Here is a 21,190-nt window from a genome sequence, read left to right as displayed (position 1 = left end):
CCTGCACATTTGTAATCTTTATTGACATCATTAATGTTCTTGATAATGAACCTTGCATCTTCATTACTTTTGTTTGTTTCGACCATAGTTCACTGGACTTGATGGACGGGAAAATTTGGCAAGGGAGCTAGGAATTCATGAAGGTGATGGCTTGAAAGGAGTACCTATATTATTGGAGGTGATGCAAAGAAATCGACAAAAGGAGAAAGGTCATAGTCTTTCTGAAGTACGTAACTTAATATATAGATAATACTTGTTTGACTAATTATTTTCTGTCACTTGTGCTGAATTTAATAATGTAGCACTACTATGCAGATGTTTACTTGAAATATGTATATGTCTGAAGCTTTGATACTGTGGAATTTCCATCCTATGTAGCACACTGAGGCTTCTTAAATACACCACCAATCATTATGGGAAACAAGTTTATAGATTTGTGGGGTATTTTCGTAGGTAGTGTGAAAACTAAGGTAACTAAAAAACCATGACCTGGTCCAGCTAGTTTGTTTTGCCAATGAATGCAACTATGATATGTAAAACAAATATATTTGCTGAACAATGGGAAAGGAAGAGAAACAGAAGCCTGAATACCTATTTCTACCAGTAAGATTGCTAATAATCTTAATATGACACAATAATAGTTTGCTCTTGTTACAGGGAGATCATGTCACTTCTATTCCAAAGGTACTGAATAATTTCTTGCTTATTTCTTTCTGATGAATTGGTGATGGCATTAATGTTTGTTACAATTTACTAATTTCCATTGCAATCTGGTCTTCCTTCTACTGGATTCATAACTATGTCATATTATATAAATAGTTTCTCTCATGACATTGAGGTTTTTTTTTGTTAAAATTAAATAATTTTGAATTTATGGTCAGTCTGCCCTCGCATTAGGGTTTGAAATTTTTGTAATGTAAAAAATATATTTAACCAATCTCTAGTTTTTTTTGGGAAACCATTTTGAATATTGCAAGAAAATTATATTTTAAATATCACATCACTTGTAGAGTTGCAAACTAATTTTAATTTTGAAGATTATGTTGAAGAGACAGTTGAGAAGCAGTTATAGAAACGTGTATTTGCAAGGATCATTTTTTGATGTGTGCTGATGCTGTAAGTATACAGGCATAACTTGCAGATGCTATAAAACTCACTGTAGTAAACAGTCATTTTGGAAGAGTGTAAAGTCATGCAAAGTGACAACGCATGCAAAATTAAACTGTTATAAATGGGATGAAAGGACTTGTTGTGTTCACAAATCTTAGCAGCAGAACTGGTTTATTAAAAAAGCATTTACTAAACCCAGCTGGGATTCTGTACTTTATATGGAGGGACATAAAATAAAAAAGATTGTGTAAAATCTATTTCAAATACACCAGATCACTCCAAGTTGGCATAATGTTCAGTTCTTGGCAGTTTACTTTGGAAGACTTTGAGGAGAGTCCAAAATCAATTTCTTAGAAATGTTGCTGAAATGAAGGGTTCATTTGTTGGTTAGAGGGGATAATCTGCAGTTACTCGAAGAGTGGAGAAGGCAAGGAAGCACAGATAACTAATACAAATACTGAGTTTAGGAAGCAGAAGAATCGGTGCAGAAAGAGGCCATTCTGCCCTTTGACCCTGCTTGACCATTCAACATAATTATTATTTACCTCAGTACCATATTCCCACTCTCTTCACAAATGCATTTTTGCTTTTGTGTCATGAGATCGAACTGTCTGTTTCTTGAACCCATTTAGCAATGTGAATACTACAGCCCTGGTGTTACAGAATTTTACAGTGTTTATCATCTGTGTGAGGAGATTTCTCCTTACCTTAATCCTAACCGTCTAGCCATGTATCCTAAGAATGTGACACCTCATTACAAAGCAAACACGAGAAAATCTGCAGATGCTGGAAATTCAAGCAACACACACAAAATGCTGGTGGAACGCAGCAGGCCAGGCAGCATCTATAGGAAGAAGTACAGTACGTTTCGGGCCGAGACTCTTCGTCAGTCTTGGGTCACGTGCGGGGTTGCCGAAACTTTGTACAATTGTTGCATGTCATCCTTGCTCTTGTATTCAAAATCTCTTTCAGTGAAGGCTGATATACCATAGGTATTTTCTGTTTCTGTAATTTGTTTTATTGCTGATGTACAAGGGCATCTAGGTTCATTTTGAATTTTTTTTCTGATCATCACCATTTAAATAATAATTTTCTGCTTTTCCTACTGAAGTGGATAATTTCACATTTATTCCCATTGTATTGCATCTATCTTGTATTTTCTCACTCACTTGTCGAAATTGGCTTCAAGCAAAGGGCAAGTTAGGCTTCCTCACAATTGAACCTTACCCTGTTTCTTGTTATGCGCAAACTTAAAGAACTATTTGCATTCAGTTTCCTCATTCAGATCATTGGCATATACCTGTATACACTCAATAGCAACTTTTATTAGGTACCTCTGAACCACTTTTCCAAGTAGTGCATTGAGCTTGCAACTCCCAAATACAGAGTCCAACTTTGCTTCCATAATTTCAGTATTTGGATTCACTATGCAGGTTCTTGGTGCTTCTTTTAATTCTTTAACCTTTTTTACTTTTACTCCTTTTCTTTCTTTTACCCCTTCACATTGCTGCCCTTTTTGCACTTACATCTGTGAATGCATTTCCATGGCTTTCCATTGTAGTCATTTTGCAGTGACTTCTTCATTTTAATACAGCAACTTCTGATACAATTGTATGACATTCATGAGGTTTTGTACTAGTTCTTGATTGGGGTTCTTACAGCTGTGAGAAATCCCCTTTGTCTCCATAAGTTTCCAAAATAATAACTCCAAAAGCATATCAAGAATCAGAATAGATATTAGCTGATCTTTTTTTCTGCCATCCCCTCAGGTTTCAATCAAAGCTTTCAGTCCTGTCTGTTGGGCAGAAATACCAGGAGCCGTTTCCTGATGCCAGCACTTAAGTTTCAGGGATAGTAGCCCATCCAGCCATTCAAATTCTTTTGTCAACCATTTAAAGAGTCTTCAGAATCAGATCTTTGTCAGAGTAATAACCAACAGGACTCTGTCAGTCTCTACGTTCACGAATTAAGACTGCCGTCATGCGTTTCTCATAAATACACAGTATTAATGGTTTACCTGTATCAGGGATTCCTAATGCAGGTTCAGTACACTTTGTTACCTTTAAAGTTTGAAAAGTTTCCATGTGTTCTTCATGAAGAGTCACAGGGTCATCTGAGCTCTTATTGCCCTTCAGCAGATTGTTGAGTAGTTGAGCACTTTCAGCATATGAATTGACCCATGCTCTATTGTAGTTACACAAACTCAGAAATTATCGGAGTTGCTGGACTGTTGTAAGCGGCTTTGCTGACTCAATGGCTTCTGTACAGTCCTCAGTGATTTCCTGCTTATCTTGGGAAATTTTCTGCCCCAAGTAAATTATTTCCTCTTGTGCAATTATGCCTTATTCTGCGCTGAACTGAGGCTATGGCCTGTTCTGGCAGCAGTAGTGCCTGGCTTCGTGTCAGTGGTACAGCAATGTTTACTCAGCTCTGCACTGAACTGAGGCTGTGACCAGCTCCAATTGCAGTGATGCCTAGCTTTGTGTCATGCATAAAATGTTCAGTTCTGAATGCTGTTTGCTTGCTTTTATGTTTGCAAGATTTGTCTTGTTTGTTTTCTCTGCACATTGGGTCTTTTTTTTAATGGGTTCTCTTGGGTTTCTTTCTTTTGTGGCTGCCTGTAAGGAGACAAATCTCAAGCTTGTATAACGTATACTTACTTTGATAATGTACTTTGAACTTGATTGTGGAGCCCTGATATAGCCACAGCTATTGTTGACCATCAGTTGTGAAAACCAACCATAGTTGACATTCAGACTTCAGTAATAAGGGCCAAAATCTATTTGGTATATTAGTAACTGTAAACCACTTGTGTGATGGCTTCAGGGCATTGAAAATAGTTGATGGATCTTCCACTAGAGGTGGTAGATTGTCATACATTGATTAGCCACCCAGTAATCCACTGTCAGTCTCCTTTCATAGGTTTCATCTTGAGTCCTGCATGTCTGTACTCCCTTGGTCTTTATTGGAGCAAGCTATGATATAGCTGCTAGTCCTATTGTTTCATACCTGTCATGCTCACTTTAGTTGCTAGAGGCCACTGTAGAGTCCCTGTCATGTTCATGCTGTAATTTCTCGGAGTTGGATGGTGGTACCATTTTGGATGACTGTCCACATGCTTCTTGGGTGTTTCCCAAGAAGAAGCTTCATTGGTTGGAGCGTCCCTTTGAAGTCCCTGCGAAGCTTTCACATCTGCTTCAGTCTGTTTTGAAGCTCTACATAATACATTTCAATTTGATTACACTTATGTTGTTTATTTATTCATTCAGTTAATGCAGAAATTTGCTCTTTAGAAGTTTTACAGTCTCTCTCATAATGTCTTCTGTAGTTTATCACGTTTTCCTTTTCTTTCTGAATTGTTTAGTTAATTTCTTTACATTATTAACTTTCTCACTTGCTCACACATTTGATAAAACTGACCATATGTTCGTTTCAGTCGAAGTAAGCAGCTGAAGAAGGGAGTGGAAGAAATCGGGTAGAAAAAGTCGTTTTTTTTTAAATACTGCTCGGGGAGAAGGGTCTGCACTGCGCAGGCGCATGACGTAGCGCGCCAAGGTTTAAAAAGAGAAAATTTCAACGGTTCTTGTTTCAGTCGAAGCAAGCAGCTGAAGAAGGGAGTGGAAGAAATCGGGTAGAAAAAGTCGTTTTTTTTTAAACACTGCTCGGGGAGAAGGGTCTGCACTGCGCAGGCGCGTGACGTAGTGCGCCACGGTTTAAAAGCAGACCACCATATACAGCGGCCATCATTGTAGCGGCCATCGTCGGAGTGGACTGAGTCAGAGTGGGACGGCTTTGGCTCAACAGGCTTCGGCGAGAACAGGCAGATGCCAGGGTAGGTTCCGGTAAGTTTTTTGTTCAGATTGTCTAGCGTAAAGAGAATGGCAGGCAGGATGTTGGAATGCTCCTCTTGCAGGATGTGGGAAGTCAGGGAGCCCTCCGGTGTCCCTGACAACGACACCTGCAAGAGGTGCATCCAGCTGCAGCTCCCAACAAACCGCGTTAGGGAACTGGAGCAGGAGCTGGATGACCTGCGGATCATTCGGGAGAATGAGGAGATTATAGATAGTAGCTACAGGGAGGTAGTTACGCCAAAGGAGCAGAGGACAGGAAATTGGGTCGCTGTCAGGCGAGGGAAGAGGAAAGGGCAGGCAGAGCAGGGTTCCTCTGTGGCCATTCCCCTCAACAACAAGTATACTGCATTGGATACTGTTGGGGGGAATGACTTACCTGGGACAAGCTGCAGTAGCCGGATCTCTGGCACTGAGTCTGGCTCTGCAGTGCAGAAGAGAGGGGGGAAAAGAAGGAGAGCGGTAGTGATGGGGCACTCGATAATTAGAGGTGCAGATAGGAGGTTCTGTGGTCGTGACAGAGAATCCAGGATGGTTTGTTGCCTCCCGAGTGCCAGGGTCAAGGATGTCTCTGATCGCTTGCATGACATTCTGAAGTGGGAGGGTGATCAGCCAGGTGTCGAGGTGCACATCGGTACCAATGACATAGCAAGGAAGAGTGAGGAGGTCCTGGAGAGTGAGTATAGAGAGCTTGGTAGGAAGTTGAAAAGCAGGACCTCGAGGGTGATAATCTCAGGATTGCTACCTGTGCTACGTGCCAGTGAGGGTAGGAATAGGATGCTCTGGAGGATGAACAAGTGGCTGAGGAACTGGTGTAGGGGGCAGGGTTTCAGATTTCAGGATAATTGGGACCTCTTCTGGGGCAGGTGGGACCTGTACAAGAGAGACGGGTTACACTTGAACTACAGGGGGACCAATATCCTTTCAGGGAGGTTTGTTAGTGCTATTGGGGAGGCTTTAAACTAGATTTGCAGGGGGATGGGAACCAGAGTGCCAGAGCTGACAGTGTGGCTGAGGTGAAAATAAAAGTTGTTAAAAGTTCAAGCAAATCCGCTAATAGGTTGTGAGTGGTGGTAAAAATCTTCTGAGGTGTATATATTTCAATGCTAGGAGTATTGCAGGGAAGGCGGATGAGTTGAGGGTGTGGATTGACACGTGGAATTATGATGTTATAGCAATTAGTGAAACTTGGCTACAGGAGGGGCAGGACTGGCAGCTTGATATTCCAGGGTTCCGATGTTTCAGATGTGATCGAGGCAGAGGAATGAAAGGTGGGGGAGTAGCATTGCTTGTTAGGGAAAATATTACAGCAGTGCTCAGGCAGGACAGATTAGAGGGCTTGTCTACTGAGTCCTTATGGGTGGAGCTGAGAAACAGGAAAGGTATGGCCACATTAGTGGGATTGTATTACAGACCACCCAATAGTCAACGAGAATTGGAAAAGCAAATCTGCAGGGAGATAACAGGCAACTGCAGGAAACATAAAGTTGTGGTGGTAGGGGATTTTAATTTTCCATATATTGATTGGGACTCCCATACTGTTAGGGGTCTAGATAGTTTAGAGTTTGTAAAATGTGTTCAGGAAAGTCTTCTAAATCAATATATTGAGGGACCAACTAGAGGGGATGCAATATTGGATCTCCTGTTAGGAAACGAGTTAGGACAAGTGAAGGAAGTCTGTGTAGGGGAGCACTTTGGTTCCAGTGATCATAACACCATTAGTTTCAACTTGATCATGGACAAGGATAGATCTGGTCCTAGGGTTGAGGTTCTTAATTGGAAGAAGGCCAAATTTGAAGAAATGAGAAAGGATCTAAAAAACGTGGATTGGGACAGGTTGTTCTCCGGCAAGGATGTGATCAGTAGGTGGGAAGCCTTCAAAGGAGAAATTTTGAGAGTGCAAATTTGTATGTATGTTCCTGTCAGGATTAAAGGCAAAGTGAATAGGAATAAGGAACTTTGGTTCTCAAGGGATATTGCAACTCTGATAAAGAAGAAGAGGGAGTTGTATGACATGTATAGGAAGCAGGGAGTAAATAAGGTGCATGAGGAGTATAAGAAGTGCAAGAAAATACTTCAGAAAGAAATCAGGAGGGCTAAAAGAAGACATGAGGTTGCCTTGGCAGTCAAAGTGAAGGATAATCCGAAGAGCTTTTACAGGTAAATTAAGAGCAAAAGGATTGTAAGGGATAAAATTGATCCTCTTGAAGATCAGAGTGGTCGGTTATGTGCGGAACCAAAGGAAATGGGGGAGATCTTAAATGGGTTTTTTGCGTCTGTATTTACTAAGGAAACTGGCATGAAGTCTATGGAATTAGGGGAAACAAGTAGTGAGATCATGGAAACTATACAGATCGAAAAGGAGGAGGTCCTTGCTGTCTTGTGAAAATTAAAGTGGATAAATCCCCGGGACCTGACAGGGTGTTCCCTCGGACCTTGAAGGAGACTAGTGTTGAAATTGCAGGGGCCCTGGCAGAAATATTTAAAATGTCGCTGTCTACAGGTGAGGTGCTGGAGGATTGGAGAGTGGCTCATGTTGTTCCGTTGTTTAAAAAAGGATCAAAAAGTAATCCGGGAAATTATAGGCTGGTAAGTTTAACGTCGGTAGTAGGTAAGTTATTGGAGGGAGTACTAAGAGACAGAATCTACAAGCATTTGGATAGACAGGGACTTATTAGGGAGAGTCAACATGGCTTTGTGCGTGGTAGGTCATGTTTGACCAATCTATTGGAGTTTTTCGAGGAGGTTACCAGGAAAGTGGATGAAGGGAAGGCAGTGGATATTGTCTACATGGACTTCAGTAAGGCCTTTGACAAGGTCCCGCATGGGAGGTTAGTTAGGAAAATTCAGTTGCTAGGTATACATGGAGAGGTGGTAAATTGGATCGTAAATTGGATCAGACCTTGGCTCAATGGAAGAAGCCAAAGAGTGGTAGTAGAGAATTGCTTCTCCGAGTGGAGGCCTGTGACTAGTGGTGTGCCACAGGGATCAGTGCTGGGTCCATTGTTATTTGTCATCTATATCAATGATCTGGATGATAATGTGGTAAATTGGATCAGCAAATTTGCTGATGATACAAAGATTGGAGGTGTAGTAGACAGCGAGGAAGGTTTTCAGAGCCTGCAGAGGGACTTGGACCAGCTGGAAAAATGGGCTGAAAAATGGCAGATGGAGTTTAATGCAGACAAGTGTGAGGTATTGCACGTTGGAAGGACAAACCAAGGTAGAACTTACAAGGTTAATGGTAAGGCACTGAGGAGTGCAGTGGAACAGAGGGATCTGGGAATACAGATACAAAATTCTCTAAAAGTGGCGTCAGAGGTAGATAGGGTCGTAAAGAGAGCTTTTGGTACATTGGCCTTTATTAATCAAAGGATTGAGTATAAGAGCTGGAATGTTATGATGAGGTTGTATAAGGCATTGGTGAGGCCGAATCTGGAGTATTGTGTTCAGTTTTGGTCACCAAATTACAGGAAGGATATAAATAAAGTTGAAAGAGTGCAGAGAAAGTTTACAAGGATGTTGCCGGGACTTGAGAAACTCAGTTACGGAGAAAGGTTGAATAGGTTAGGACTTTATTCCCTGGAGCGTAGAAGAATGAGGGGAGATTTGATAGAGGTATATAAAATTATGATGGGTATAGATAGAGTGAATGCAAGCAGGCTTTTTCCACTGAGGCAAGGAGAGAAAAAAACCAGAGGACATGGGTTAAGGGTGAGGGGGGAAAAGTTTAAAGGGAACGTTAATGGGGCTTCTTCACACAGAGAGTGGTGGGAGTATGGAATGAGCTGCCAGACGAGGTGGTAAATGCGGGTTCTTTTTTAACATTTAAGAATAAATTGGACAGATACATGGATGGGAGATGTATGGAGGAATATGGTCCTTGTGCAGGTCAGTAGGACTAGGCAGAAAACGGTTCGGCACAGCCAAGAAGGGCCAAAAGGCCTGTTTCTGTGCTGTAGTTTCTATGGTTTCTATGGTTACTTCAACTTACATTTTCCAGTTTTTTTTCCCCTTTTACCACAGGCATTCTCTGGATCTTGTCACATGCCTTCTTAATTGACTTAACATTGATATTTTTGATCTGGATTTTTCATTAATCTTAACAAACTAAGATGTTTTATTCAGTAAGAACTCAAATCCTCAGTCATCTGTTCACACATCACTGGAGATTCTGTAGTAGGTTTCAGGACTTGTCCATCGTCTTAATTCAATCTTTTGCCACACTTATTTGTATGTTTTTTTTTGGCAGTTGGACTATGATCTGAAATATCAGATTGCAATCTTGCAACCTAAATATTGTGGGATTGTGTCAAAATCTTATCAGACTGCAACTGAAATTTATAGGATTGCAATTGATATTTTAGGACTCCGACTGAAATTCAGTGGGCTTGCAATCAATATATTTGTTTCGCAAATGAAGTTATCCTTACTGGATTGCAATTTAAATGTTTTCTTAAGCACTAAATTGCAAGTGGAAAATTTCGTAATTTTGTACCAGCTTGTACGAATTTAATTTGAGCATGATATTAATTTCAGTGCTGGTCTGATCTTTGCAGATCTTTTTTCTTCGGAATAGAAATGTGTAATATTGTTTCCTCACTCTTAAACCTGTACTAGATGGTGTATTGAAGCATGAACTAGGCATTTTTCTCAGATGATTTGAAATTTATAGGGGAAGCTCCTACCTCCTTTTAAGTTTGCGCAAAAGTTTCCACTTCATCTTCGATTCTTCCAAGTCCTTAAATTTTTGCAGTCATCTTGCCAATTATGCCATGTTTTTGGATTCGGATATTTTTGAGTGAGGGTTCTTTTAGGAGTCAAGGATGAGGCATAAACTAAGTTGCTTCATAATCATTTTATTAAGTGCTAAGAGAACAAAAGATTGGAAATGGAAAGAAGCAAGAAAAGTGAACAGGGAAAAAGAACAAAGAGAAGAAAAAGATGGCAAGTCAATGTGCTCCACTCTTATACCATAGGCAACAGACATTCCATTCAAATTTGTAGATAAATTAACCAGATAGTCCCTATTCAAGTAATGCAATACCCAAGAAATTTCCAGGATAATACAAAGAACTGTAACCACTAAGAGACACACTGAACAATTGCATACGCCTAGGCAATTATAAAAAGAACAAACAGCCATAAGAAAGTTAAACTACAAAGAAAATAACAATTATACAGTCTAATCCCACAGATCTGAACAACAACTGAACCTTTTCACTATATCTGCATTCTTTTTTACGTTGAGTTGCTGCCACATGATAGGCTGATAAAGTATTTACAGGTATATAGGTGTACCTAATAAAGTGGCTACTGAATATGTTGTAAATAGGGAGGGCACAAGCACTGTGGTGGGATAATTTTAAAGCATCACTTAAAATAGTTGAGGAATGAATAATTAGAAACCACAATTTTAAAGTGATTGATGATGTGAGGTGTTGTTAAATTTTGGAATGCTCCTTCTTGTTCGGAGGGTGAGTGCTGATTCAGTAGTCTACTTCTGTGGCAGTCCAGATAAATACTTGAAGTAAAATTGCAGCAATAAGGAGAATACACAGGGGATAACAGCTAGCCGGATTGTTCTGCACAAGAGCTAATAAAGAGTAACTGGACTGAATGTACTGTCTTTGTTATTACTGCCAAACAGTTTTCTGTTAGTACACTATAAATGTGTGTTAGTGGAGTATCGTAGTTTTGAGTTTTAGTCATATAATATATGTCATGAAGCTAGTAATGCACAGTAAAAGAGGGTAAATGACAGGATGTTACAAATGTCCAACAATCTCCATTTTATGAGGTTTTTTTTGTATCATCTGTTTTCAGGTTCAATACTAATGTTTCATTTCTTTTTAGGAATTAACAGCAAAGCACATAGCAGAAGCGAAGAAAAAGTTTGAATTTTATGATAAAGTGAGTTTAAATTTTTCACCAATGGAACTGCAATTGTCAATTTATGTTAAAATAAGTCTAAAATTTAATTTTCATGTGCTAAGTATAAAGATGTTTTATGACACAAATTGAAGTTGTTGGGTCCTAAATGCTGAAAGGATTTTTTTTTAAAGTGATTGGGCAGTCCTAGCAAATGGCTTTGGGAGAGCTGACAATGAAATCGCAAGTTTTTATCTCAGGATTTTGTGACACTGATTTTAAGGAATGGATAATCATGTACCATGAAACTAGTTTTTTTTCAGTGAAGCCCAGAAAATTGCAGATGTTCAAAATCTAAAATAAAATCAGAAAAAGCTAGGAATGCTCAGCAGGTCAGGTTTTGAGTGTGAGAAGAGACAGAGTTAACATTTTGGATCAAAAACCCCTTTGTCACAACTGGGTAGGAGTGAAAAGCTGTTCACTAAGCTGCACAGATGGTGAATGGGGGTATGGTGTCTCTGATACAAGGAAACTAGGTTGACCACTGGGATAAACAATAAATTGTAAAAACAGGATTCTATAGATGCTGGAAATCCAGAGTAACACACACAACATTCTGGAGGGCTTCAGTAGGTCATCCATTTATGGAAAGGAATCAAGTATTGATGTTTCAGGCTGAGACCAGTGACTGAATGGGAGCATTGGAAGTGCGAGCATAAAATAAAAACAATGTAGGGGTTTCGAAGTACAGAGCATAAGGATACTCCTGCCAGGACAGGCTGTGCATGTTGTTCTTTCACGGATAGGAAAAAAACAGAGGGAGAACAAGTTGAAAATAGGTAACTGATATATGCCAAGGAATCAAGTAACCTGAAGGTGTAGAATTCAATGTTGAGGCCAGAAATTGCAGCATTTGCAGGTGATAAGGTACTTGATAGAATGTTCAGATATTTTAATAATCAAAAAATGTTGTGACCTTGGACCCATAGCATTTGTTAAATCATTTTATCCTCAAGGCAGAAATATAAAATTAGGAAATAAATTCTTACATTGCTGACACCTCCCATAAAGAGAAACCTTAAATTCTAAATTTAAGTTTCAGTGGTTTAAACCTGCGTTCCAATACAAAATTTGAATTTGATTTTCTAAGTGATTGTTGTTCTCATTTTCCTCTGTCACACCGTTTGGGATTGGCAAGTTTAATTCTTCGTTACATGATTTTCTCACTTAATTTATAGTTTGAAATTCCTACATGTCTCAATGACTAGAACTAGACAGTGATTTTTGATTTTAATAGTGTGTGTTGTTTCTCTTATTCTTACTGGCCTTTTGACCTGTATAAGTGATAACACAACATCAGTTTGGCGTTTTTTTTATTGTTATCCTCAACAAATGCTTACACAAAGCAATTTTGTTAACAGGTATAAATTATTACAAAATTTCCTTGGTTTTTAAGAATGGAAGTCATGTAGTCTCTTGGATCGTTAGCCACTGCAAGAAATCATAATCTGACCATTTAATCCGTTTCCTATCGTATTAGCTATTTTAATGCACAGGGACAGAAATTTTTAAAATGCATTTCATTTATAGAAGTTTAAATTTCAAAACTGTGCCCTTGTATGATTTTAGTGGCAACATTTTCAAAAGTATTTATCTCCATGGTTTGACTTGATTTTAGGACAAGAATGGTAAAATAAGTAAAGAAGAATTGAAAGAACTATTCCTAGATCTCTTCCCTCATTTTAACAAGTAAGCAAACATTAACTACTGTAAAAGTGAATACTTATAAATTACTTTGATGGAAGCCGCCTTTGTCTCTAATCATCACAAATTGTTTCACTGATAGGAATATGATGGACATTTATGTAAATGATGAAGTTAAAGCAGTGGATAAAGATTTTAGTAATGGTAAGTGTGCGTTTGTGGTAAAGGGGCTTTATGTCTAGTTCTCTGAGGGGTACCAATACATTTTATCATTCCTGCTTGTTTCCTTTAATTCTACTGTAATTGTTAGTAAAAGTCCAAATACTGCAAAGGAATAAATTATCACTTTTTAACAAAAGGACCTTCTGATCATGGTAGTCATTGGAAAACATGATAAAATATATATTTTCATGAGAAACAGTGGCTGAGGCAAGCCTTATGATCCCTGAAGCCCACTGTGCCAGTCAGCAAGATCAGGCTCAAAATCAGCAGCATCACTTCACTCACAAAGTTTCTTTTATTTGTTCAAAGGATGTGGGCTCACAGGCTGAGCCAGTGTTTAATTGCCCATCCCTAGTTGCCCTTTAGCATGTCGTGGATGGCTGCCTTCTTGAACCACTACAGTCCTTGATGTGAGTGTATCCATGATGTTGTTAGGGAGACAGTTCCAGGACTTTTACTCAGTGATGGTGAAGGAACAGCGATATAGTCCCACGTGAGGATGGTATGTGACTTGGAGGGCAATTTAAAATCAAGGTAAATTTATGATCAAAGAATATATATGTCAGCATATTCTACCTTGAGATTGATTTTTTTGCAGATATTTCAGGAAAATAAAGAAATACACACATTTATGAAAAGACTGACAACAACTAATGTGCAAAAAAGACATTGTGCAAATAATAAAAATTAATACTAGGAACATGAATTTTAGAGTCCTTCAATGTAGGTTATGGAATCAGTTCAGAATTGAAGTGAGTAAAGTTATCCATGTTGGCTCAAAAACCTGATTTTTGTAGGGTTAAAAACTACCTGAACCTGGTGGTGTGGGGACTAAGGCTTCTGTACCTCCCGCCAGATGGTAGAGGCAATAAGAGAGCATGAATTAAGGGAGCTAGGGCTTTACTCTTTGGAGAGAAGGAGGATGAGAGGAGACATGATAGAGGTGTACAAGATAATAAGAGGAATAGACAGAGTGGATAGCCAGCGCCTTTTCCCCAGGGTACCACTGCTCAATACAAGAGGACATGGCTTTAAGGTAAGGGGTGGGAAGTTCAAGGGGGATATTAGAGGAAGGTTTTTTACTCAGAGAGTGGTTGGTGCGTGGAATGCACTGCCTGAGTCAGTGGTGGAGGCAGATACATTAGTGAAATTTAAGAGACTACTAGACAGGTATATGGAGGAATTTAATGTGGGGGCTTATATGGGAGGCAGGGTTTGAGGGTCGGCACAACATTGTGGACCGAAGGGCCCGTACTGTGCTGTACTGTTTATGTTCTATGACCTTGATGGTGGGGGTCCTCAATGATGGATGCTGCCTTCTTGTGGCAGTGCACCTTGTAAATGGTCTCAATGGTGAAGGGAGCTTGTGCTGTGATGGACTGGGCTGTATGTACCACGTTCTGTTGACTTTTTGTTCCCAGGTATTGGTGTTTACATTCCAGGCCATGATGCAACCAGTCAGGATACTCTCCACTGTGCATCTATAGAAGTTTTTAAGTTTAAATGACATGCCAAATTTGTGCAAATTCTAAGAGAGTAGAGGTGATAGCACGTATGTACTGGTCCTGAAACAGATTTGATATAGAAGCCCTATTGAAGTTACTGACCCTCTCCACCTCCACCTCCCTACTGAGGACTAACTCGTAGATCTCTGGTTTCGTTCTCCTACAGTCAATAATCAGTTCCTTGTTTTGCTGACATTGAGAGGTTGTTATTGGAGCACCATTCAACCTGACTTTCAATCTCCCTTGTATACAGTGCCTTGTTAAAGGATTTAGCCCCCAATCCTTTATCATAGTAAGTATTACAACCAGGGATTTTGATCAATTTAATGGAGAATTTTTATATTTGTGAATCACATGCTCTCTTTTTTTCCCACAATAGAGTCCAATATACAGAGAAAATTGAAAAGCATGAGAAACTAAAAATTCAAAAACTGGAATGTCAGCAGTTCAACAGTATTCATTCCCGCTTTACTCTCTGCTTCGTTGAACCACTACTTGCAGAAGTCTCTATTAGCTTTCCACAGCAAGATGGAGCAAGATTTGCCCATTCCACCTTACAAAATTGCTTAAGCTGTGCCAGGTTAGCTGGTGAATGGTGGTGGACAGTATTCTTGAGGTTTTGCTAGAGATGTTCAATCAGGTTAAAGTTAGGACTCTTACTGAGCCACTGAAGGACATCAGTTTTCTCCATATGAAGCTACTCCATGGTTGCTCTGTCAGTGTGCTTTGGGTTATTGTCCTGCTGAACGATGAACTTCCTCTCCAGTTTAAGCTTTCTGGCAAAGGCTAGCAAGTTTTATCCAGGTTCTCTCTATTATTTAGCAACATTAATCTTCCCACCAGATTTCCTGTCCCTGCTGCTGAAAAGCATCCCCATAGCATGATGCTAGCTCCACCATACGTTACAGTAGGGATGGTGTTACCTGGCTGATGTGCAGTATTAGATTTACATTACACGTACTGCCTAGTGTTGAGGCCAGGAAGTTCCACTTTAGACTCATCTGACCACAAGACCTTCTTCTCCGTCTTTAAAGTATCATCTAGTGACACTTTGCAAAGTCTTTACAAACGAGCCAAGTTTTTTTTTGCCAAGGCTTCTTTGTTGTCATAAGTGTCATTGTCATTGTTGTCCATAAGTGCCCTTTTTGTGCAAAGCCTTAGAGATTGTGGAGCTATGAACTTCATCTCCAGTTGCAGCCACTGCCTTCTACAGCTCACTCAGAGTGACCGTTGGCATCACGGTAGCCACTCTTCTACAAGTGCCATTCTTCTCCAGTGGCTAAGTTTCGTGGATGGCCTGACCTAGACAGTGTGGTTGTGGTTTCATATTTTTGCCACTTTTCATGATGGACTGCACTGAGCTCCAAGGTATGTTCAGTGTCTTTGAGATGGTCTTGTACCGTTTGCCAGATTTATGCATCTCTATTATCATTTCCCTGATTTGCCTTGAACACTCTTTTGCCTTCATTTTGATTTGGTCTGTTGAAAATCTACCATACTGTTGGACCTTGCAGAGAGAGGGGGCATTTATTCAGGTGATCCTCCAATTTTCTACATCAACATATTAGATGAGTTGTTAAGGTAATATACAGTATTGCACTTGAGGAATGTTAACGTAGTAATTACGAAGGGGATGAATACTTTTTCATCCTCTCAATTTCGGTTTTTAATTTTTAGCAAATTTTTGACAGTTTTTGGAATTATTCTTTTGATTTGGCATGATGCACAATGTTTTGTAAATTAGCTCAAAGAATCCTACTTCAATATATTTTAAATTTAGAAAATGAGATAGTAAAATGTGAAAATAGTTGCGGGGCTGAATGCTTTTTCAAGGCACTGTATGTCAATTCATCACCACCTTTGATCCAGCCAACAACAGTGTTGTCAACAACAACTTTGACTTTGAAGCTGTACTTAGCCAAACATTTATAGGTATAAAACAAGTAGGGCAAGGAGCTAAACACGCAGACTTGTGTTAAATATTGACTATAGTCATTGAGGAGCATCCTGCTGTATGCACCTTCATTGTTTTGTTGTTCCAGTGCTGAGTGAAGTGCCAATGAAATTATATCTGTTGTTGATCTGTTGCAACGATAGGCAGGTCCAGGTAACTCCTAAGGCAGGAGTTGATATGTTTCATGATCAACCTCTCAAAGCACTGCATCATAGAGGATGTAAGTGCTACTGACAATAGTCATTTAGACAGGTTACTATTCTCTTCTTGGGCACTGGTATGAATGAAACCTGCTTGAAATAGGTGGGTACTTCAGACTGCCAAAGCCAGAGGTTGGAAATGTCCATAAATATTCCAGTCAACTGATTAGCACGTCTTCTATACTTGGCCAGTTATGCTCCCTGGACCATATGTTTTCTGTGGATTCACCCTCTTGAAGGATGCGCTCACGTTGACCTCAGACACTAAAATCACAGGGTTGTTGGGAGCTGTGGGGGTTTGTGAAGAAGCCTCCATGTTCTGTCGGTCAAAGCGAGCATAAATGGCTTTGAGCTTACTTGGTAGTGAAACCTTGTTATTTATGTTGCTTGGTTTTTGCCTTGTAGGAGTTGATGGCATTCAAGCTTTGCATTCTTTTGTGATTCAGGTTTAGCCCAGAATTACTACTTTGCATGTGAGATGGATTTTCAGAGACCATGCCTGGATGACTTGTACTTTGGATATCCTGTCCTAAACGCCACTAATCTAGTCTTCAGCAGATTGTCAGTCTCTTGGTTCATCCAGAGCTTCTGGTGGGAAAGATTCTGAATGATTTTGTGTGGACACACTAGTCCACAAGTACCTTTCAAAAGTCCACAACAGCTTCCACATTGAATTAATAGTTTACAAAGTGTTTGAATACGTTTATTCTTAATCTGACTGTTCTTATCAACAGAACATTTCTATCCTACACGGGTACCAATTTCCAATGTTTACTTGGTTTCTGCTCAGTCCAGTTCTAAATCAGTATCAGGATTATTATCGTAGACATATTTCATAAAATTGTTTTGTGGCAGCAGTACAATACATAAAAAGTACTATAAATTACATCAATAAATATTGATGGTAGCAATAAGAAGAGGAGGGCATGTCCTGGATGGTGGGGGGTTAATGATGGATGTTCCTTTTCAGGCATCATCTATTGAAGATGTCTTTGGTGGAGAGGCTAGTGTCCATGATGATGATGCTGTGTTTACAGCCCTCTGCAGCTTTTTCCAATCCTGTGCATTAGTGCCTCCATACCAGATGCTAATGCAACCTGCGAGAATGCTCTCCACAGTACATTTGTAGAAATTTACTGGAGTCTTTGTTAACGTGCCAAATTTCAGATTCTCCGTGAAATATAACCATTGACATGCCTTTTTTGTAATTGCTTTTGTATGTTAGGTGCAAAGTTGTTGTCTCAACACCATTCACCAGCCAATCTATCTCACTCCTGTACTCCTTGTCACCATTTGAAAATCTGCCAACAACAGTTGTGTGATCAGCTTATTTATAGATGGTATTTGAACTGTGCCTAACCAACAGTCATGGTGTAGAGAGAGTAGAGTAGTGTGCTAAAGCACACATTCTTGAGGTGTGCCAGTGTTGATTGTCAGTGAGGAGCAGCTCTTATTCCGATCCACACTGACTGATCTCCCGATATGCAAGTCAAGGATGCAGTTGCAGAGGCAAGTACAGAGGCCCAGATTTTGATGTTTGTTCATTAGTACTGATGGGATTATGGTGCTGAATGCTGAGCTATAATCAATAAACAGCAGCCTGACATGGATATTCCTGTTGTCCAGGTGATCCAAAGCTGAATGCAGAGCCAGTGAGATTGCATCTACTGAAGATCTATTGTGGCAGTAGGCAAATTTCAGTGGGTCCAGGTCTTCGCTTCAGCAGGAGTAATTTCTAGCCATGACCAACCTCTTAAAGCACTTCAGCACTGTAGATGTGACTGTACTGAGTGATTGTCATTGAAGCAACTCACCCTGTTCTTCTTGGTCACCAGTATGATTGATGTTCTTTTGAACCTTCGACTGCAGCAGTGAGAGATTGAAAATGCCCTCGACCTCTCCAGCTATCTGGTTGGCAATGTTTTTCAGTGCCTCGCCAGGTAAACCATTGGCCCAGGTGCCTTGATCTTGAAAGATGCTCTGACATTGGCCTTTGAGAGAGGTATCACAGGGTCACCAGATGCTGCAGGGACTTGCACCAGTACAGTTTTATTCTCCCTTACAAAGCGTGCATGAACGGCATTGAGCTTATCTGAAAGTGAAGCATCATAGTTATTTATGATGCTAGGTTTTGCCTTGTACGAAGTAATAGCTTGCTAACCCTGCTATGGCTGACATACCTCTGATTCTGTCTCCAGAGAGGATAACTTCTCTCAGCTTCACTTGCCCCATCATTGAAATGTTCCCACAACCTAAGGACTCACTTTCAAGGACTCTTCATTTCATGTTCTCAATATTTATTGCATACTTGTTTATTATTAATATTTCTTTCTTTTTTGTATTTGAACAGTTTGTCTTTTGTACATGGGTTAAACATACATACAAATTGGTGAGGTTATTCATTGATTCAATTATGGATTTTTTGAGTATGCTGTAAGAAAATGAATCTTTGGGTTGTATAGGGTGACATGTGTACTTTGATAATAAATTTATTTCAAACTTTGAATTTTAACTTCACCCGGAATTGCTTTTTCTTAAATTGCTGCCCTCTACTTTGAGACTCTGGAAGCTAAATTGGTTTGTGCTGGAAAATAAGAACTTGTTTGATTTGTCAGAATCCATTTGATCGGGTGTGGAAGCTCACAGATGCATGGCGTTATCATCTTAATGTCATCTTGACATCCAACTATTAACAGTTGGGTTGCTTATTGCCTTGGTGCAGATCTATATTCCAGCATGTTGCAAAAAGGCAGGTTAAAAGACTAAGGGAAACCTCAAGTCTTCGCAACAATGAAGTTATAAGTAAGTGTATAAAAGTAAGGTAACAAAGAGTTCAACATAATATTGAAGAATCAACAAAGCGCTTGTCTTGTTGTTATAATTTGTTATACCGTCCTTAATTTGAAACTTAATTCTCACTTAATAAAAACAAATACATTTTGTTTATTCAGGTAAAGCTTTAATGTAAGTGCTCTTTTTCTTCCTTGTTTAATTAGCAATTGATTATGATGAATTTCTGGGAATGTATAGAAGTCTATTCATCCAATGTAGAAGTGTGGTAAGTAGATTTTTGTTTTGAAAATGATAGTGTTTCATTTCTAAAATGATTTCATTCCACTGTCATTTCTTGCATACCTTGGATGAGAAAATCAACTGGTCACTATTCTTTTAATCATCTAACTGATTGGCTACTAGATAATTTCTCATAGTGGGACACATGAGTTCAACCGTTATTTTGATCTTGTTATATCTTATTTTATTCTGAATAAGGTAGATAATTTACCTTGTGATATTTCAGTATGTCACTTTAATACCATTTAATGTTTTAACATTAAGTTCAAGTTTAAATTTAATTGTCATTTAACCATACACGAGAATACAGCCAAATGAAGCAGCATTTCTCTGGTGCAAAGGTGAAAATCACAGTACCAACAGTCATACACAGCACATTGCACATATAGCCCATATAATTATGATAGATCAAAAAACATACAGTTACAAAAATTGTATCCCATATTCCTGAGTGTATGGATGTTGTCCTGAACTCGCACCTCTGCAAGAAAATGCTGAAGCAGTTCCTCATCTTGTGCAAGTACAGCCATAGACTAACACATTCCAGCTTGTCTTCCTGGGACTAAACCTGGAGAGCAGACTGACGGGAGGGGCCAGCCCCCAACCTAGTGTGGAATCCAGTGGCACACAGCCAACTCTGGTATTTATTTCAGCAGCGCCTGCAATAGATGAGGCCAAGGTATATGTGCTGTGTGTGCACAACAAGCAAGGCAATGTAGCTCTTCAGTCTCACCAATGAACCAGTGAATCGGACTATTGCCAATGTCCAAAAGGGTATTGCAATCACAAGAAAAACGTCTAAACCAATCATTCCAACCGTTTGTTGGATCACGCACCATCTTGGATGCTTTTTTCCTTGGGTGACTGAAGCAGGCTACAAAGCAGTATGAAAAAAGTCCAGCTCCATTGCTATTTAGCAACTAGCTAGTGGGATGGACCTGATGAACTGGATGTTCTTAATAGCCAGCTGTGCCTTGTGACTGTAATGCAGAGATAAAGCACGAACAATTACATCTTTGTTTTGGACCAGAGAGGCCACTGCGTCCATTTTACTAGAAGCTTCTGTATTCTGTATAAGGTAGATAATTTACCATGTGATTATTTCAATATGTCTCTTCAATGCTATTTAAGGTTATAACATTAAAACCCTGGGAACCCTGGATAATTTGCCATGTGATATTTTGGAATGTTTCTTTTAATACCGTTTAATGTTATATTCACCTTTGGAGGCATGATATTACCTTCAATATCCAGAAAGGAATATGGTTTATTATTCTGAGGTTAATATTATAGCATGTATTATAACAAGTATTACAGTTTTCAGTACTGGTCATTTCTTCCTTGAGTACCTTGAACAGATTTGGTGTCCTTATCCAAGCATGGGTGTGTTTGCCATAGAGAGATGCTATGAAGATTGACTATGAAGATTTTTATTACAGGTAGTTCAAGATATTTCTGGTATGGTGCAATCTCCACGTAAGATTCCAGAAGGGAGGCAGAATGTAGGCAGTAAGGTAAGAAAGTGGGGCTTGCTGTATCTACATCCATACAGTGGGAAATCATTAAATTCATTATCTTTGTTGGCAACTTTCATCATTTGTAAAAGATTTTGCCTAGTTGCAATGATACCGTACAAGCACTGTTGCATTTCTTTTGTACGGATGGTATACATCACAGTTTGATACTTTGTTGTCTGCCAGTTCC

General features: G+C 39.4%; 1 protein-coding gene across 5 annotated transcripts in view; it reads left to right on the top strand.

Moving 5' to 3' along the window:
- Positions 1 to 21,190, top strand: part of cep43 (centrosomal protein 43) — an 83,366-nt gene that overhangs the window by 28,910 nt on the left and 33,266 nt on the right. For 4 of the 5 annotated variants that reach the window (XR_011886899.1, XM_072265856.1, XM_072265854.1 and 1 more), the window contains 7 exons: positions 89 to 226; positions 658 to 684; positions 10,815 to 10,871; positions 12,508 to 12,578; positions 12,676 to 12,737; positions 19,411 to 19,472; positions 20,926 to 21,000. Coding sequence is in view for 4 of the 5 variants with exons in the window: in XM_072265856.1 (XP_072121957.1) it covers positions 89 to 226; positions 658 to 684; positions 10,815 to 10,871; positions 12,508 to 12,578; positions 12,676 to 12,737; positions 19,411 to 19,472; positions 20,926 to 21,000 (492 nt within the window). In the remaining variant the exon portion in view is untranslated. The remainder of the gene's footprint in view (positions 1 to 88; positions 227 to 657; positions 685 to 10,814; positions 10,872 to 12,507; positions 12,579 to 12,675; positions 12,738 to 19,410; positions 19,473 to 20,925; positions 21,001 to 21,190) is intronic. The other variant, XM_072265855.1, reaches the window with a different exon arrangement.

This window comes from Mobula birostris, chromosome 8 (assembly GCF_030028105.1).
Source record: "Mobula birostris isolate sMobBir1 chromosome 8, sMobBir1.hap1, whole genome shotgun sequence".
In the NCBI taxonomy this organism is placed as follows: domain Eukaryota; kingdom Metazoa; phylum Chordata; class Chondrichthyes; order Myliobatiformes; family Myliobatidae; genus Mobula; species Mobula birostris.
This window is presented reverse-complemented; position numbering and strand designations above follow the sequence as displayed.